The 12,788-nt window shown below is 34.8% G+C and overlaps 1 protein-coding gene across 2 annotated transcripts in view; it reads right to left on the bottom strand.

The window, feature by feature from the left end:
• Positions 1-1,622: 1,622 nt before the first annotated feature.
• AEBP2 (AE binding protein 2) overlaps positions 1,623-12,788 on the bottom strand; it is a 52,430-nt gene continuing 41,264 nt past the window's right edge. Inside the window, exons 6-9 of one of the 2 annotated variants that reach the window (XM_064515747.1) lie at positions 9,424-9,491; positions 5,343-5,456; positions 5,014-5,080; positions 1,623-3,697 (exon numbers count right to left, since the gene is read on the bottom strand). In XM_064515747.1, coding sequence (XP_064371817.1) covers positions 5,026-5,080; positions 5,343-5,456; positions 9,424-9,491 — 237 coding nt within the window. In that variant the 3' untranslated portion in view covers positions 1,623-3,697; positions 5,014-5,025. The remainder of the gene's footprint in view (positions 3,698-5,013; positions 5,081-5,342; positions 5,457-9,423; positions 9,492-12,788) is intronic. The other variant, XM_064515750.1, reaches the window with a different exon arrangement.

Raw genomic sequence — 12,788 nt, 5'->3', positions numbered from 1 at the left:
AGAGTGCAAGCCAAAAAGCCACAGGGACAAGTTCAGAAAGTGTAAACGTGTTATACACAGAAGTTCTCAAAGCTTCTATTCCCAACATAAAGTATTAACTCTCATCTTTCATTTGCTGCATGCTTCCTGATTCAACCGTCAGCAGCGCTGCCTTACCAATCATCCTTCTATTACCAATGGAAAGCAAGCTCAGCTAAGCAGTACATCATAGTGTACAAAAGTTCAAGTACAGAAGTTCAGATCAGCTTTCCAGGCTCGGTCTCAGCCAGTGGAATTCAAGTATATTGTATGCCAAAACAAATGCAGACTAAAGCCCCCAGGCCCAAGTTACTGCCACAGCTGGTCAGCATTCAAACAACTGCAGCTATCATCACTATGAACAGCTTGCTAAAATAGTCTGAACTGTCTGGCTAAGAGTATAGGCTAGGAGAGAAACTCTATTTAGTTCAGAAGCACAGAATAATTCAGGTCAGAAGGGACCTCAGAAGGGCTTCTAGTCCAACCTCCTGCTCAGGGCAACACAAACAACACTGAATTCAGATCAGCTTGCTCAAGGCTTTGCCTGGGACTTGAAAACCTCCAAAGCCAGAGATGTCACCACCTCTTGGAGTAACCTATTTCAATGCTTGATTGTACTCATGGTGAAGAAAATCTCCCATTTCAGTTGATGTCCACTGACCCTCATCCTCCTGCTTGTGACCCTGAAAAGCCTGGCTCCACCTTCTTGAAAATTTCTTAGGTACTGGAAGGAAGCTGCAAGGTCCCCCAAAAGACTCTTCTCCAGCCTGAACTTACCCAGTTGCCTCAGCCTCTCCTCATAGACCACAGGCTCCAGTCCCCTGACCACCTTGGCGGCCTTCTGCTGGATTCACTTAAGTTTAGAAGCATCTTCCTTGTACTTTGGGGCTCCAAAACCGGATGCCATATTCTAGATGTGGCCTAAGGATTGCCCAGCAAAGGGAAACTATCTCTTCTCTCAATCTACAGCCTAGGATGCTAGCAGCCATCATTGCTGCCAGGGTGCTCTGCTGACTCATGTTCAGCTTGCTTTCCATCAGGATCCCAGGTCCCTCTCAGCCAATGCCAATTCCATATGTCCGGTATTCCATTAAAATTGGAATTCACCACAAAAAAAAAAAAAAAAAAAAAAAAAATCACAGCATAGCTTTAGCGATAAATGATTGTCACTTGAAACATAAAACACCATCAAGTAATTCCTTAATACCTAGAATACAAATAACTTTTAAGCATAAATGGTTTTATTAATCCACTTGGATAACTTCCTCCAAGTTTAAAAAAACACAAAGTATTCACTTACCTTTTGACTGCTAGGAAAAATTTAATTTAATCCTAATGTATCCATCTGTTCCTATATGTTTTGATTTTCATTTGATTTTTCCTTCCAAGACAGAGGTTCCATCATGAAGACATCAGACTATTTTTTTTCAAACCCAAGGGAAAAAAGTCACAGTTTACATGAACAATATATGATTTGAATCCATGGACTCCCAATTATGTAAATGTATGCATTTCACTATATACACAGGAAATAAAGAGATAGTGACTTTTTTTATATTTACTTTTGAAAACTTCATTGAAATCTTACAATTTTGAAGCTAATATGAGGTTGTTTGCTTTGTTTTATTAGAAAAAATACTCAGGCAAGGTCTACAATCATCTGTCAATTATAAATGACTTACAAGAAACTCATGAAGCAATAAAATTAAAAAAATACAAATACAAACTATATCTGAAACATCTATTTGGCAATTTTATAACAAATTCAAAAAAGAAACAAAGATTGCAGATTACTTTATAGGTACAGAAAAAGCAGTAGGTGAAGTGCTCAAGCAAAAAACAAAACAAAACAAAAAACACTGCATTTTTTTCAAAAATAAAGTCACATCACTACATATTTTATGAATAATACCCTTATTAAACAACCATTCCAGAACATCTTATATTAGTGGTGCTTTTAATCTGCACTTCATTTTGTTTGATAAGATTTTTTCATGTATATAAGTAACATTTTAACCCACTGGAGCTAAGCAAAGCTCTCGTGTCAGTACCAATGCAGAATGCATTTGTATTATATTAGGATATGCTCACTTCTGCAACCAAAGGGTTACTTCTAAGTTTTATCCTATTTAATAAAAAATTTAGTGTAAAAACTGCTGGTTATTAGATTCACTGTAGTAAATTCCTCCCCAATAAGGAGGACTAATTCTGCAGTTTGACTGCATATATCCATACAAATTTTACATATTAGTTCCTTCCAAGATCAAGGAAAAAACTAATTTCATGTTCACTATTAGAAAGGAGCGCCATGAATTAATTATGGGTACTACTCATCCCTCTAAGATTTCTGGGAAGGATGTTCAATGCATTTTTGTTCTTACAACAGATATTAACAGTAGTATATAGTCCCTTAGGTATGTAAAAGAAGGGTTTTTTTATTGTTAAGGAAGGTGCTTTTTTAAACAATTCTTCTGGCAGCACTAGTGAATTACAATATCCTTCAATATTATTTCTACCATAATATATACATTTTAACTTTCATGCTCTAGAAAAACATCTACAGTACATTTCATGATATAAAAATATATTACAAATCTGCTGAAATATTTACAAGCAATGTCCTATTATCTATATGCAACATTTTTGTCTCCATACAAAGACTAACAGGTTAGACACATCTCTATTTGTCAGTTAAAAAAATCCATGGCTTCTTGCTTATTAAGCAAGAAAGTGATTTTACTTTCCTTTCAAAGCCAACTTTGGTGCATAAAGGATTGAATTTCTAGATTTTTTTTTTAAAAAATACGATTTTCTTTACATCTAGAAAACATTAGGCCAAATAAAAAAGTATACTTTACAAGTGAATGGGGATCCTAAAGGGTCAGAAAAGTAAAACAAAACACCAATAACACTAACTGCTTAAGTAGGGGTTTTTCAAAACCCGTCCATTGATACGGATCACATAAAAGTAGATCTCATTAACATTCTATACTACTCCGGAAAAAGGGGTCAGACATACTGCAACACTCTTAACATCTTTAAACCGTACTATATGTATTCATAGTTGATTGGAAAAGACAAGCATTCCATCAACATTTGTTTAAACATTATCATTCAACATATCTTAGAGATCTGCAAAAAGACACGAGGTTACAAATGACAAATGATTACTATCCACCATACTGAAAGGGCAACAAGATAATCCCTTGGCAGCTGTTTTACTGTCTGGCATGAGTTACAGTTCGTTAACATTGACGAGAAACCTAATAGCTTGTTAACAGTTCTTGTGGGAATTGAGAGTAAATGGTGATGGTTACTTTTTCTTTTCATCAAATATAAACTATTGTATTCACTAAAGAAAAAAGCAGCTTAAAGAAGCAAGCATGCAAAGCCTTTTAGTTGTTCCACTAAGTTGCCAGAAGAGTGTTTGCTCAGTCTCCCACTGTACCATTCCATGAAAATGTGGATATACAGTAATATATTAATATATTCCACGGAAGCATCAACTTCATTCACAGAATGTTTACACTAAGCATAAATATTTATCTAGGAAAAAAAAAAAAAGGATGGGATTTGACTAATGTGCAACTTTATTTCTAAATCCATTGTCAGTGACTAAGACTGCAGGTGTCCCCACTTGCTTGTTTTTTACCTCTTCAGTCTCTTCTGGGGCATTGTTCTGTAAAAGAAGATAGTACAGTTTTACATAAAGACCCTGAAACAAAAGTGTGAGTCAGCTAAAGTGTATTATGAAATCATGATTATACACAATCTACTTTCATTTAATTTGATTAAAACTGAAAGCCATCTTAGATGATCCCAAAGTAGCATACACTACAGACAATAATTATTTTAAACTTCAAACTGGAGTCATCATTTTATCATAACATCGAGAGTTTTGTCTGAATTCCCTTAGCTACTTTTTCCCTATGCAAAATTTTGGTCTTCATCGTTATTTCTTTGATCTCATCTACAACTGACCCCAAAACTCTTTTTAATCACATACTGATCTATACTGCTAAAAATCTAAAACAACAAATTATGTGAAGGCACCTTAATTTTATTTGGAGAGGAAGAAAGGTTTGCTCATTTTTTCCCAAGGATTTCATCCCCCAAATCATTACATTTTTATTTAAAAAGATTATTTTATCATTTTCAAATAAAACCAATCTATCGAGTTCTGCAAAGGCAATCGATATAAAGACAAATAAAACCTAAATTAGGTTATAAATCAGCCACTGTGTTTAAACACTTTTAAAAATACACAATCCAATTTTTTGTAACATTTTTATGAATTACTGTTCACATCAATAATTCATACTAAAGTAAGTATTTTAAATACTTACATTTATAAAGACAGCACATTTAGCATAATGCTTTATTTTCATATTTTCAAACAAGTTTTCATTAATTTAATTAGTGAAATACACTGAATATTAAAGGTGAACTGAAAGGCTCATTACATATCAAGACCTCAAATTAGTGTTCTATGACACTAGGTCATCAGATCATCAGATGTTAAGAAAGAAATATAAGAACACTGAACTACAGTCATAACAGAAAAACTTTTTTTCCCCTTTTTCAAGCATTTTAAAATAAACCTGTAATTACATTCTGTTAACATCTTCAGACCTCCAAAAAATTAAAACAAATGAAGCATTTCAGATTACCTTTAAGAACTGTACACACACAGAACTGTGGGTACTGACAATTACTTGAGAACACTAATTCAGAGGCAGGAAAAAAAAATCAGGAAATTATCAGAAACAAGATGGATTAGAAGCCAATCTGAAATCTTAAAAACACAAATGTGAATGCGGCTTAAAGACATGTGACATGTACTGTCCCCTTTTGTCCCCCTCTAATAAGTCTTGTATTAAAAAAATAACAGTACTTGTATACAAGTACAAATTTCAAAGTAATACTGCATGTATTACAGCTGAATATAAAATATGTAAAGATAAATTTGGACTTTAAAAAAATTGGTATACAAACCAGTATGTGATCTTAACAGAAGTGATCTTTCAGGATTCCACTGTATGTACCTCCTTTACTAGAATTTCTGTACACCAAGCACAAAAAAGTAAAATACACTTGGTAAATACACACATTCCCCGTTTCTCAGTAACTAGAGTTCAGTTCAAGAAGCTAAGTAATTCTGAAATGACTTAAGACCTCAGAACTTAACTACTGGACGCTGACGGGATCAAGGCTCCCTGTTCTGATGTATAATGCATTAACAATCCCGATTTTCCAACGTCAAAAAGTTAAGTGAGGCTTAAGACTGTATTTAAATAAAGAAAGTTTCAAAATTAGGACATTACCTGTATATGTTTGGGTCCAGAAGCAAGGCAGTATCTTTTGGTAGTTTTGATAAATGAACTACTTTAGTTTTTAATTGATGTCGCTCACTTTCATTTACCCACACATCAGGCAGACTATGAATAAATAAATAAAATAAAAATATTCAAAAAAGATCAACCCTTTTTCTTACCATAAAATTATGTGGTAAACTAATACATATGAAGTTTTTAAATGCAATCTTCACATTTCACTGGTTAAAAAGCATCTTCACTGGAGCGAGGAAAGGACAGCCGATCTTTACACATTATACTTCAAAGCCTTTCAAAGTTCACAGTGTGAAAGAGATACTAAACAGAATTAAAGTTATTCCAGAAAGTACTAAACCAAAAATACAGTGGTAATAGCATTACATTCTCCATTTTAACAGTTTAATGTGAGAATGGGTAGTAGGAAAAAACAGATTTTTGAAAACAGTTCATGATACTGGATGTAAAATTGTTTGATGCTGTCAAAGTGTCAAAGAAGAGGTAAGTGAAGGCTAGAATACTGCATGCACTGAACATTAGGCTAGAATAATTTGCTTGCTCTGTACATTCGAAGCTTTAAGTGCTTAATGTCAGAATGCTCCAACTTTGCTGAAGTTAATTGTTCAATTATCTTCCGAGGAAATTCAGATAAACGCCATAAAGTATTTTGGTTACGTACCATGTCTCATTGTGAAGCGGAATAAAACTCTGTCATTACACATTAAAGAGAAACATCATTTCAGTGCCACTTGCAGTGGAACTTGTGGAGGAGGGCTAGTGGTAACACACACCAGCCTACATTTTCTACTTAAGCACTTTGAAACAAAATGTGTACTTCAGAGTGCCTTACTGCACTGTTGCCACTTTTATCAAAATCAAATTGGGTTTTTAAAGTTCTGCTAAGGTTAATACCTCGACACTAGTGACAAAAAAGGGGCACTGGGCAGAGGTCTTGAATGCCTTTATGAAAAGCCACTTCTTCCCTCTTTACAAGAGCAGGCACTGACCAAGGCTGTGCAAAGCAAACAAATGATCCATTTTGCTTCCACTAGTGGAAAAAACCCATGTTATTTTGAGTCCACATGAAATGAATATTTTAAATGACCTATGAGGCAAAAATTCATCTAGGTAGGAAAAAAAAAGTTTGAATTTGTAGTTTAAAATGATAATTTTTTAAAACAAGTTTCAAATTGAGGAATCTAACATTTTTCAAAACTGTCTAAATGAACAAGTATTTTTCTGACCAAAGCCATACTCAATTTTACAAAGTTTGGGAAAACATTCAACTGAAACAATATTCTTCAGCAATAAAAGTTAGCTGCAGCTCAAATTCAATTTTTTGGTTAAGCCTCCCAAAAATGTAATTAAAGAGGACTTCTATCCTGGTAAGAAAAGGAAGTTTCTCCAAGAATACTATTTCCCTTTTTCATGCAAATGTGGAAAAAAAAACAAACTGGGGGCAATCTATGATTTCACTGAGGTTTAATATGGATCATGAAAGGTGAAAAAAATCATCTATAAAAACTTTTTTTAATAATGTGCAAATCAATATTTTTCAGAAATTCTATTAGGCACAAAATTTTGAAAAACATTTGGAAGACATTTGGAATATGCTAAGTTAGATGCTGAGGATGCAAAAAGATACACACAACAGATCAGAATATCCTTTACATACAAAGCCAGCAACTCAGTAAAGGTAGTACTTGTGTAAAGAACTCAAAGAGAATAAATATCTGCTCTAAAAAACTTTAAAAAGTTATTTCCCACTTTCAAACGAAGTAAGTTCTTCTCTGGACTGGTATCTACTTTTCCTGAAGAATTATTTCATCTACAGAAAACCTGCAGTAGTTTTAACAGCTTCTCAAAATGACTCAAAGTAGAAAGAGCTGAATCACTATTACTCCATCTGAAAGAGTGATGAACAGCTCAGCACAATGGAAAATAATCATCATAAATGCATTCAACTTTTCTAAAGCATGAGTACCTTCACTGTGTAAGACAGATGGATAACATGGGCCATGATACAATGTATCTGCTGATCTTAACTGTAATGGTCAAGGTGAAAAGGAATCTACTGACAACTCAGCAGTTCAAAACTACATCATTCAGCACAGGAAATACAGCTAACCAACCCTACCAAAAAACCCAAGAAATATCAATATAAAACACATTATTCTTTTAAACTGTCTAATCAGCATCTACAGTCTCTCACGGATGCCTAACTTCACTGAATAACTAGTCTTCTCCAATGCAGAGGTGCTAAAATTGTATTCATTTGCATGAGCAAAAAACTGAGTTGACTTCATATTAGAAAAAATAGTACTTTCAAATGTTCAGTTTACTTCTGATGTTCCCAGAGTGTTTTATGCTTAAACCTTTTAAGATGCAATTATCAGTCTTTTTCTGTAATATTTTAGTAAGAATAATTTCAAAATAATTATGTATTCTCAACTGTCCTAAAAGGCAGCAAAAAACTGCCTCTTTTACTAGAATATTTTACTAAGCCCTTCCCAAGTTTGATTGAAACTTGCAGAGAGTAAACAGCTACAGACGCTTTAAAATTGCACCAAAAAGCCAAACACTCCTGCAGATCACTTACCAGCAACCTTGGTCCTCTGCAGATAGAAGTTGCAATAGATTCACACTGCTGAGTTCACACTACTGCACATGACTAATTTAGGAAACTACAAAACTTAGTAATTTAAACCACTTCACCTAAGCAAAAGGTATCTGAGTTCTATTATACTAAGGCTTTGTATCACCTTCCCACTCAATCACTTAAATGGTAACACTGAATCTAAAAGGTTCTCTAGTTTTAAAAGGTAATTGGACAAACTATGAGTATTTATGGACAAACTATTTATCTTGTACAATTATTTTCTGTGCAGAAAAATCCAGTATCTTTCCTGAAACTTAGATACACTTATCTAATGAATTCTACCAAACGAGAGATCGCTTTCTAGTAAAAGCCAGGTTAAAGAAAGAAACCCTAAACTTACATGTCCTGCCTAATTATGCAGCTATTTATCTTAGTGTCTGAGCTTGATATCCCAACAACTTCAGCTGTATGCAGGAGCATAGACCCAAGAATGAAACTCTATTACAATTCTACTTACCTTTAGAAGAAAAAGTAGTTAATTCCCTTAAAATTTGTGGAAAACATGGATCACACAACACTTTTAAACTACTCTCCTACTGGCTCTCCTAATAATGTTAGAACAAAGTGGAAACCAAAAATTTATTCTACTTTTCCATGTAATTAAGATCTTAATATTTGCATATAAATTCTTTTCTTATTCAGGAGTGAGAGAGAAACAAGATCTCAGCTATACTCAGAGAAGTAGATGAATTATTTTTAAACTATTTGACACTTACTACTGCATATGTTCCAAGCCAACCTGAGGGCAATACCTTCATCTTGCATTACATATGAAGCTACTCATTTGGAATAGGGCAGGACTTTGATAAGACAAGAGAAAAAGCAACCAAACATGTTGGAAGAAAATTCCAAACTTCTGTGGGAGAATCCAAAGCAGCAGCAGTATGATACAAACACGTTAGAGCACTAGCTGTGGGAATTTTACTGTTAAATTGTGGCACCTACGTCAGGTTTCTTGTAGTTTGATTATAATACTGCTGATTATATTTCAGTGACTAAAAATATTTCAGAATCATGATGAATCAGTGGGGAGGGGGAAAAAAAAAAGAAAAAAGTGCCTTCATGATAATTTCCTTATATTATATGGCCAGTGAAATCAACCTGAATACCCCGTTCAATAACTAGAATATCTTGCTATTAATATCCACAGCAACAAAATACAGCTTAACATTTACCTGAACAGGTAGCAACAGAGTTTACAGACTGGGCAGCCAAAGTAAAATCAATTGAAAGAAGAAAAGGATTGCCTATTATTTTTTAAACTTCTAAACCACTTAAAAAAAACAGTAAAGCATAAAATTTATTTTAAATATTAAAAGAAAGGCATCACATAATTTAGTGATAGACAGCACATTTACCCTACTGTAAATTCTTCCACATTTAAATGCTATATCATATCGCTAGCAATATACTCACATGTCCTCTGGTGTCCAATGAAGCAAGAGTTTTATTTTTCCAGAATCTTCTTTTCTTTTAGCTATTACCTGATAATAATTATAGAAATTGTAATTAAAACCAAATCTGCAGATTTTTTTCCTCAAATAACCCTTGTTCTTCCTGCTCAGCTGGAAGCCCAGAAAATGCAAACTGCTCTACTCTTTGAAAATTGTATTAATTCCATACATAGGCAGAATATAAGCAACCCTATTCAAAACATTCTTGGCAGGGTTTAATGTTTTCATTTAAATTTTCCTTTAATATTTGTTTACTAAATGGTCCCTGAAAAAATTTGCACACATTCAGTATGTAGTCTTTTTTTTTCAAAATAGATCAAACTTTTATAAGCAGTTACTCCAAAAACTCTGAAGTGCATACATTCTTAAATAAGGTTCACAAATGCCCTCTACAAATACATTCATGTTGTTTCACAAGGCATCTGTAGAAAATGTCAGACTGATGCAATTTATAATTTAATTCCAGTATTACACGAGAAGATGATCTTGTCTCACAAATGCTTTGACATTTGGAAACATCACACGTATAACTTCCTAAGTAACCATTATTTGTTCCCTGTCAACATCTTACAACAAAGCACTGAATGAGGCAAAGGCTACTCGGAAGAACCCAGAGGCTCATGAAGATTGACTAATATGTACATAATGGACCCCTTAATTAAAACTGCAGAGAGTACACCCGCTAATATTGAATGGCATGTCAAGTGTCAGAAGATCTGTACAAAGTTCATAATATTTACACAGAATGTATGTATTCCCCCAGTGAAGTTCCAAACAAGAAATGAGAACTCCTTTCTTAACAGTTTCTCAGTCTAGTTCACAGAAGAACAGGGTGCAAGTTACTCTCATAGAGAATAAAGTTCTTCAGTGCACAACCCTGAAATTAGACTCCCACCTTCAGCACAGATATAAAGTATAATTACAAACATGTACACAAAATAGAATAATTTAAAATTATTTAAATGTGTTCCATTCATTCAGATACAAATATTTTCCCTAATGCTGACATTCAAAAGATAGACCAGGAAAACAGGGAAAAGCCACTTCTTTTAAGCTTTTAAAGCTTAGAAATGCTGTTGGATGGCAAGTGATCTTTATAAAAAGGACTAAATTAAAATCTAGTATACAGAATAGAATACTGAAGTCCATGATCTGCATCTATCAAAGCAATGTTCCACAACTGAATATCATGGTAAACTAAATTCCAATCACGACATTTCAATAGATTCACAAATAAGACAGTAAGTCAGTATGTCTGAAAAAGTAAGCCAAGATCAAATACAAAGAAAACTGAACCGTTTTTTTGGAAACTCTTGGAACTTCTCAGGTTCTCTGATTCAAATGCTATCTTTGTCCAAAGCATTATTATTACACACAAAATCACAGAATGGTTGAGGTTGGAAGGGACCTCTGGAGATCATCTAGTCCAACCTCCCTGTTCAAGCAGGGTCACCCAGAGCACATTGCCCAGGAATGTGTCCAGCCAGCTTTTGAATATCTCCAAGGAAAGAGGCTCCACAACCTCTCTGGGCAACCTGTTCCAGTACTCTGTCACCCTCACAGTAAAGAAGTTTTTCCTCATGTTCAGACGGAACTTCCTGTGTTTCAGTTTGTGCCTGTTGCCTCTCGTTCGATCGCTGGGTGCCACCGAGCAGAGTCTGTCCCCATTCTCTGTACACTCTCCCTTCAGATACACATTGATAAGATTCCTCCCTCTCGCCCCGGTCTTCTCTTCTCCAGGCTGAACAGGCCTAGCTCTCTCAGCCTTTCCTCATATGAAAGATGCTCCAGTCTCTTAATCATCTACGCCTACACAACAATCTTAGATCTCCAACAAAAAAGAAACAAACAGAAGTGTCCATAGATTTAATAGTCAGACTATCAATACATTTAGAAAACTATTCAGGCCTGATATATTTGCGATCTCTGAAGATGTCAAGATGTGGATCAGAGGATCAGGACTGGAGGAGGTGTTTGAGATACTGAATTTTTCTAAAAATTTTGAAGCCCCTCAACAAAAGCTTTTAAACCAAGTTGTCACAAGATATGGAAAAAGTCATCTAGTGACCTAATGAGGTTAAAGAAGCAGAAAGCAAAGTATAAGAAGGGGCAGCTCTCGTAAAGGAAGGATGTTCCCATTATAATTTGGACCAGCTTTAGGATCTGTCATTTAATATATATTCATAAATCATCTGGAAACAGGGCTGAAAGGCAAGGTGACAAAATCTGCTTAGATCAGGCTATTCAAGATAATCAAAGGAAAGCTGCTTGCAAGAACTGCAACAGGATGTCATGATAGAATACTGCAGCTAAACTTCAGTAAAAATCTCCCACCCCCCAGTAATCTTTGATAGAAAAGTCTGTTAAAATTTGTCTAGCTAGCAAAGAACATTACAAGGTCCTTAACTTTAGGCACTTGAAATATCACTACTACTTTCTTTGTAAGTTGCAAGGCATACTCATAAGAGGATACACCCTCTTGCTAGGTCTGGAGCACAGATGAAAGCTGTGACCATCTTTTAAAGAAAGATTTAGAAAGCACTCCACCAAATGCTTCCAACTTTAAGTTGCCCAGGACCCATCATCTCTCTCTGTAGACTCAGTTTCTTTGCTGTAGATTGGAGCACCTGAGTTCTGGAAGCAGATGAAGATAAGCCTGAACTCACTTTACAGGCCAAATAATGCTCAGATCTTACTGGCTCTCCTATTCAAAAATAAATACATTTTCCCGCACGGAACAGTTCACTCTAAAGGTAATCTTCAGGTTTTAAGGAGACACATATGCTCTCTCATGTAATGCATGCGCTCTCTCATATAATGCAAGCATCATGGCTATCATATGTAGAAAAGTTCATAGATGACATTTTAAAACGTTGTACTTGTGTACTTGGAGGGTTACAGCTCAGTTAGAGGGAAGCTGGTATTCTCCACACACTGCTCTTCATCATATCTAAAACTTAAACAATATATGAGATAGGAAAACATACAGAATATACAAGTTACATTTATATATTACACCTAAGTATGAGCTGGAGCTGTGGTTACTGCCCTTCCATGACATGATCAATACGATAGTTACTCCTGGGATTTACAGTATAACACACGATAATTCCAGAACCTCACAGGTTTTTGACAGAACCACCCCAATATCATCTGCATTCTCCTACAGAAAAAAGTCTGGACCCACTAACAACTCAGACATAATAATTTTTCATTTTCAGGAACATATAGCACAAAACTCAAAGACTGTTCTGTCTTGCCATTACCAGACTGAAAAGACAGATATCTGTAAAGACTAAATAAACGTTGATGCATAAAAGAGATTCA

This window comes from Dromaius novaehollandiae, chromosome 1, assembly GCF_036370855.1.
Source record: "Dromaius novaehollandiae isolate bDroNov1 chromosome 1, bDroNov1.hap1, whole genome shotgun sequence".
Lineage (NCBI taxonomy): Eukaryota > Metazoa > Chordata > Aves > Casuariiformes > Dromaiidae > Dromaius > Dromaius novaehollandiae.
This window is presented reverse-complemented; position numbering and strand designations above follow the sequence as displayed.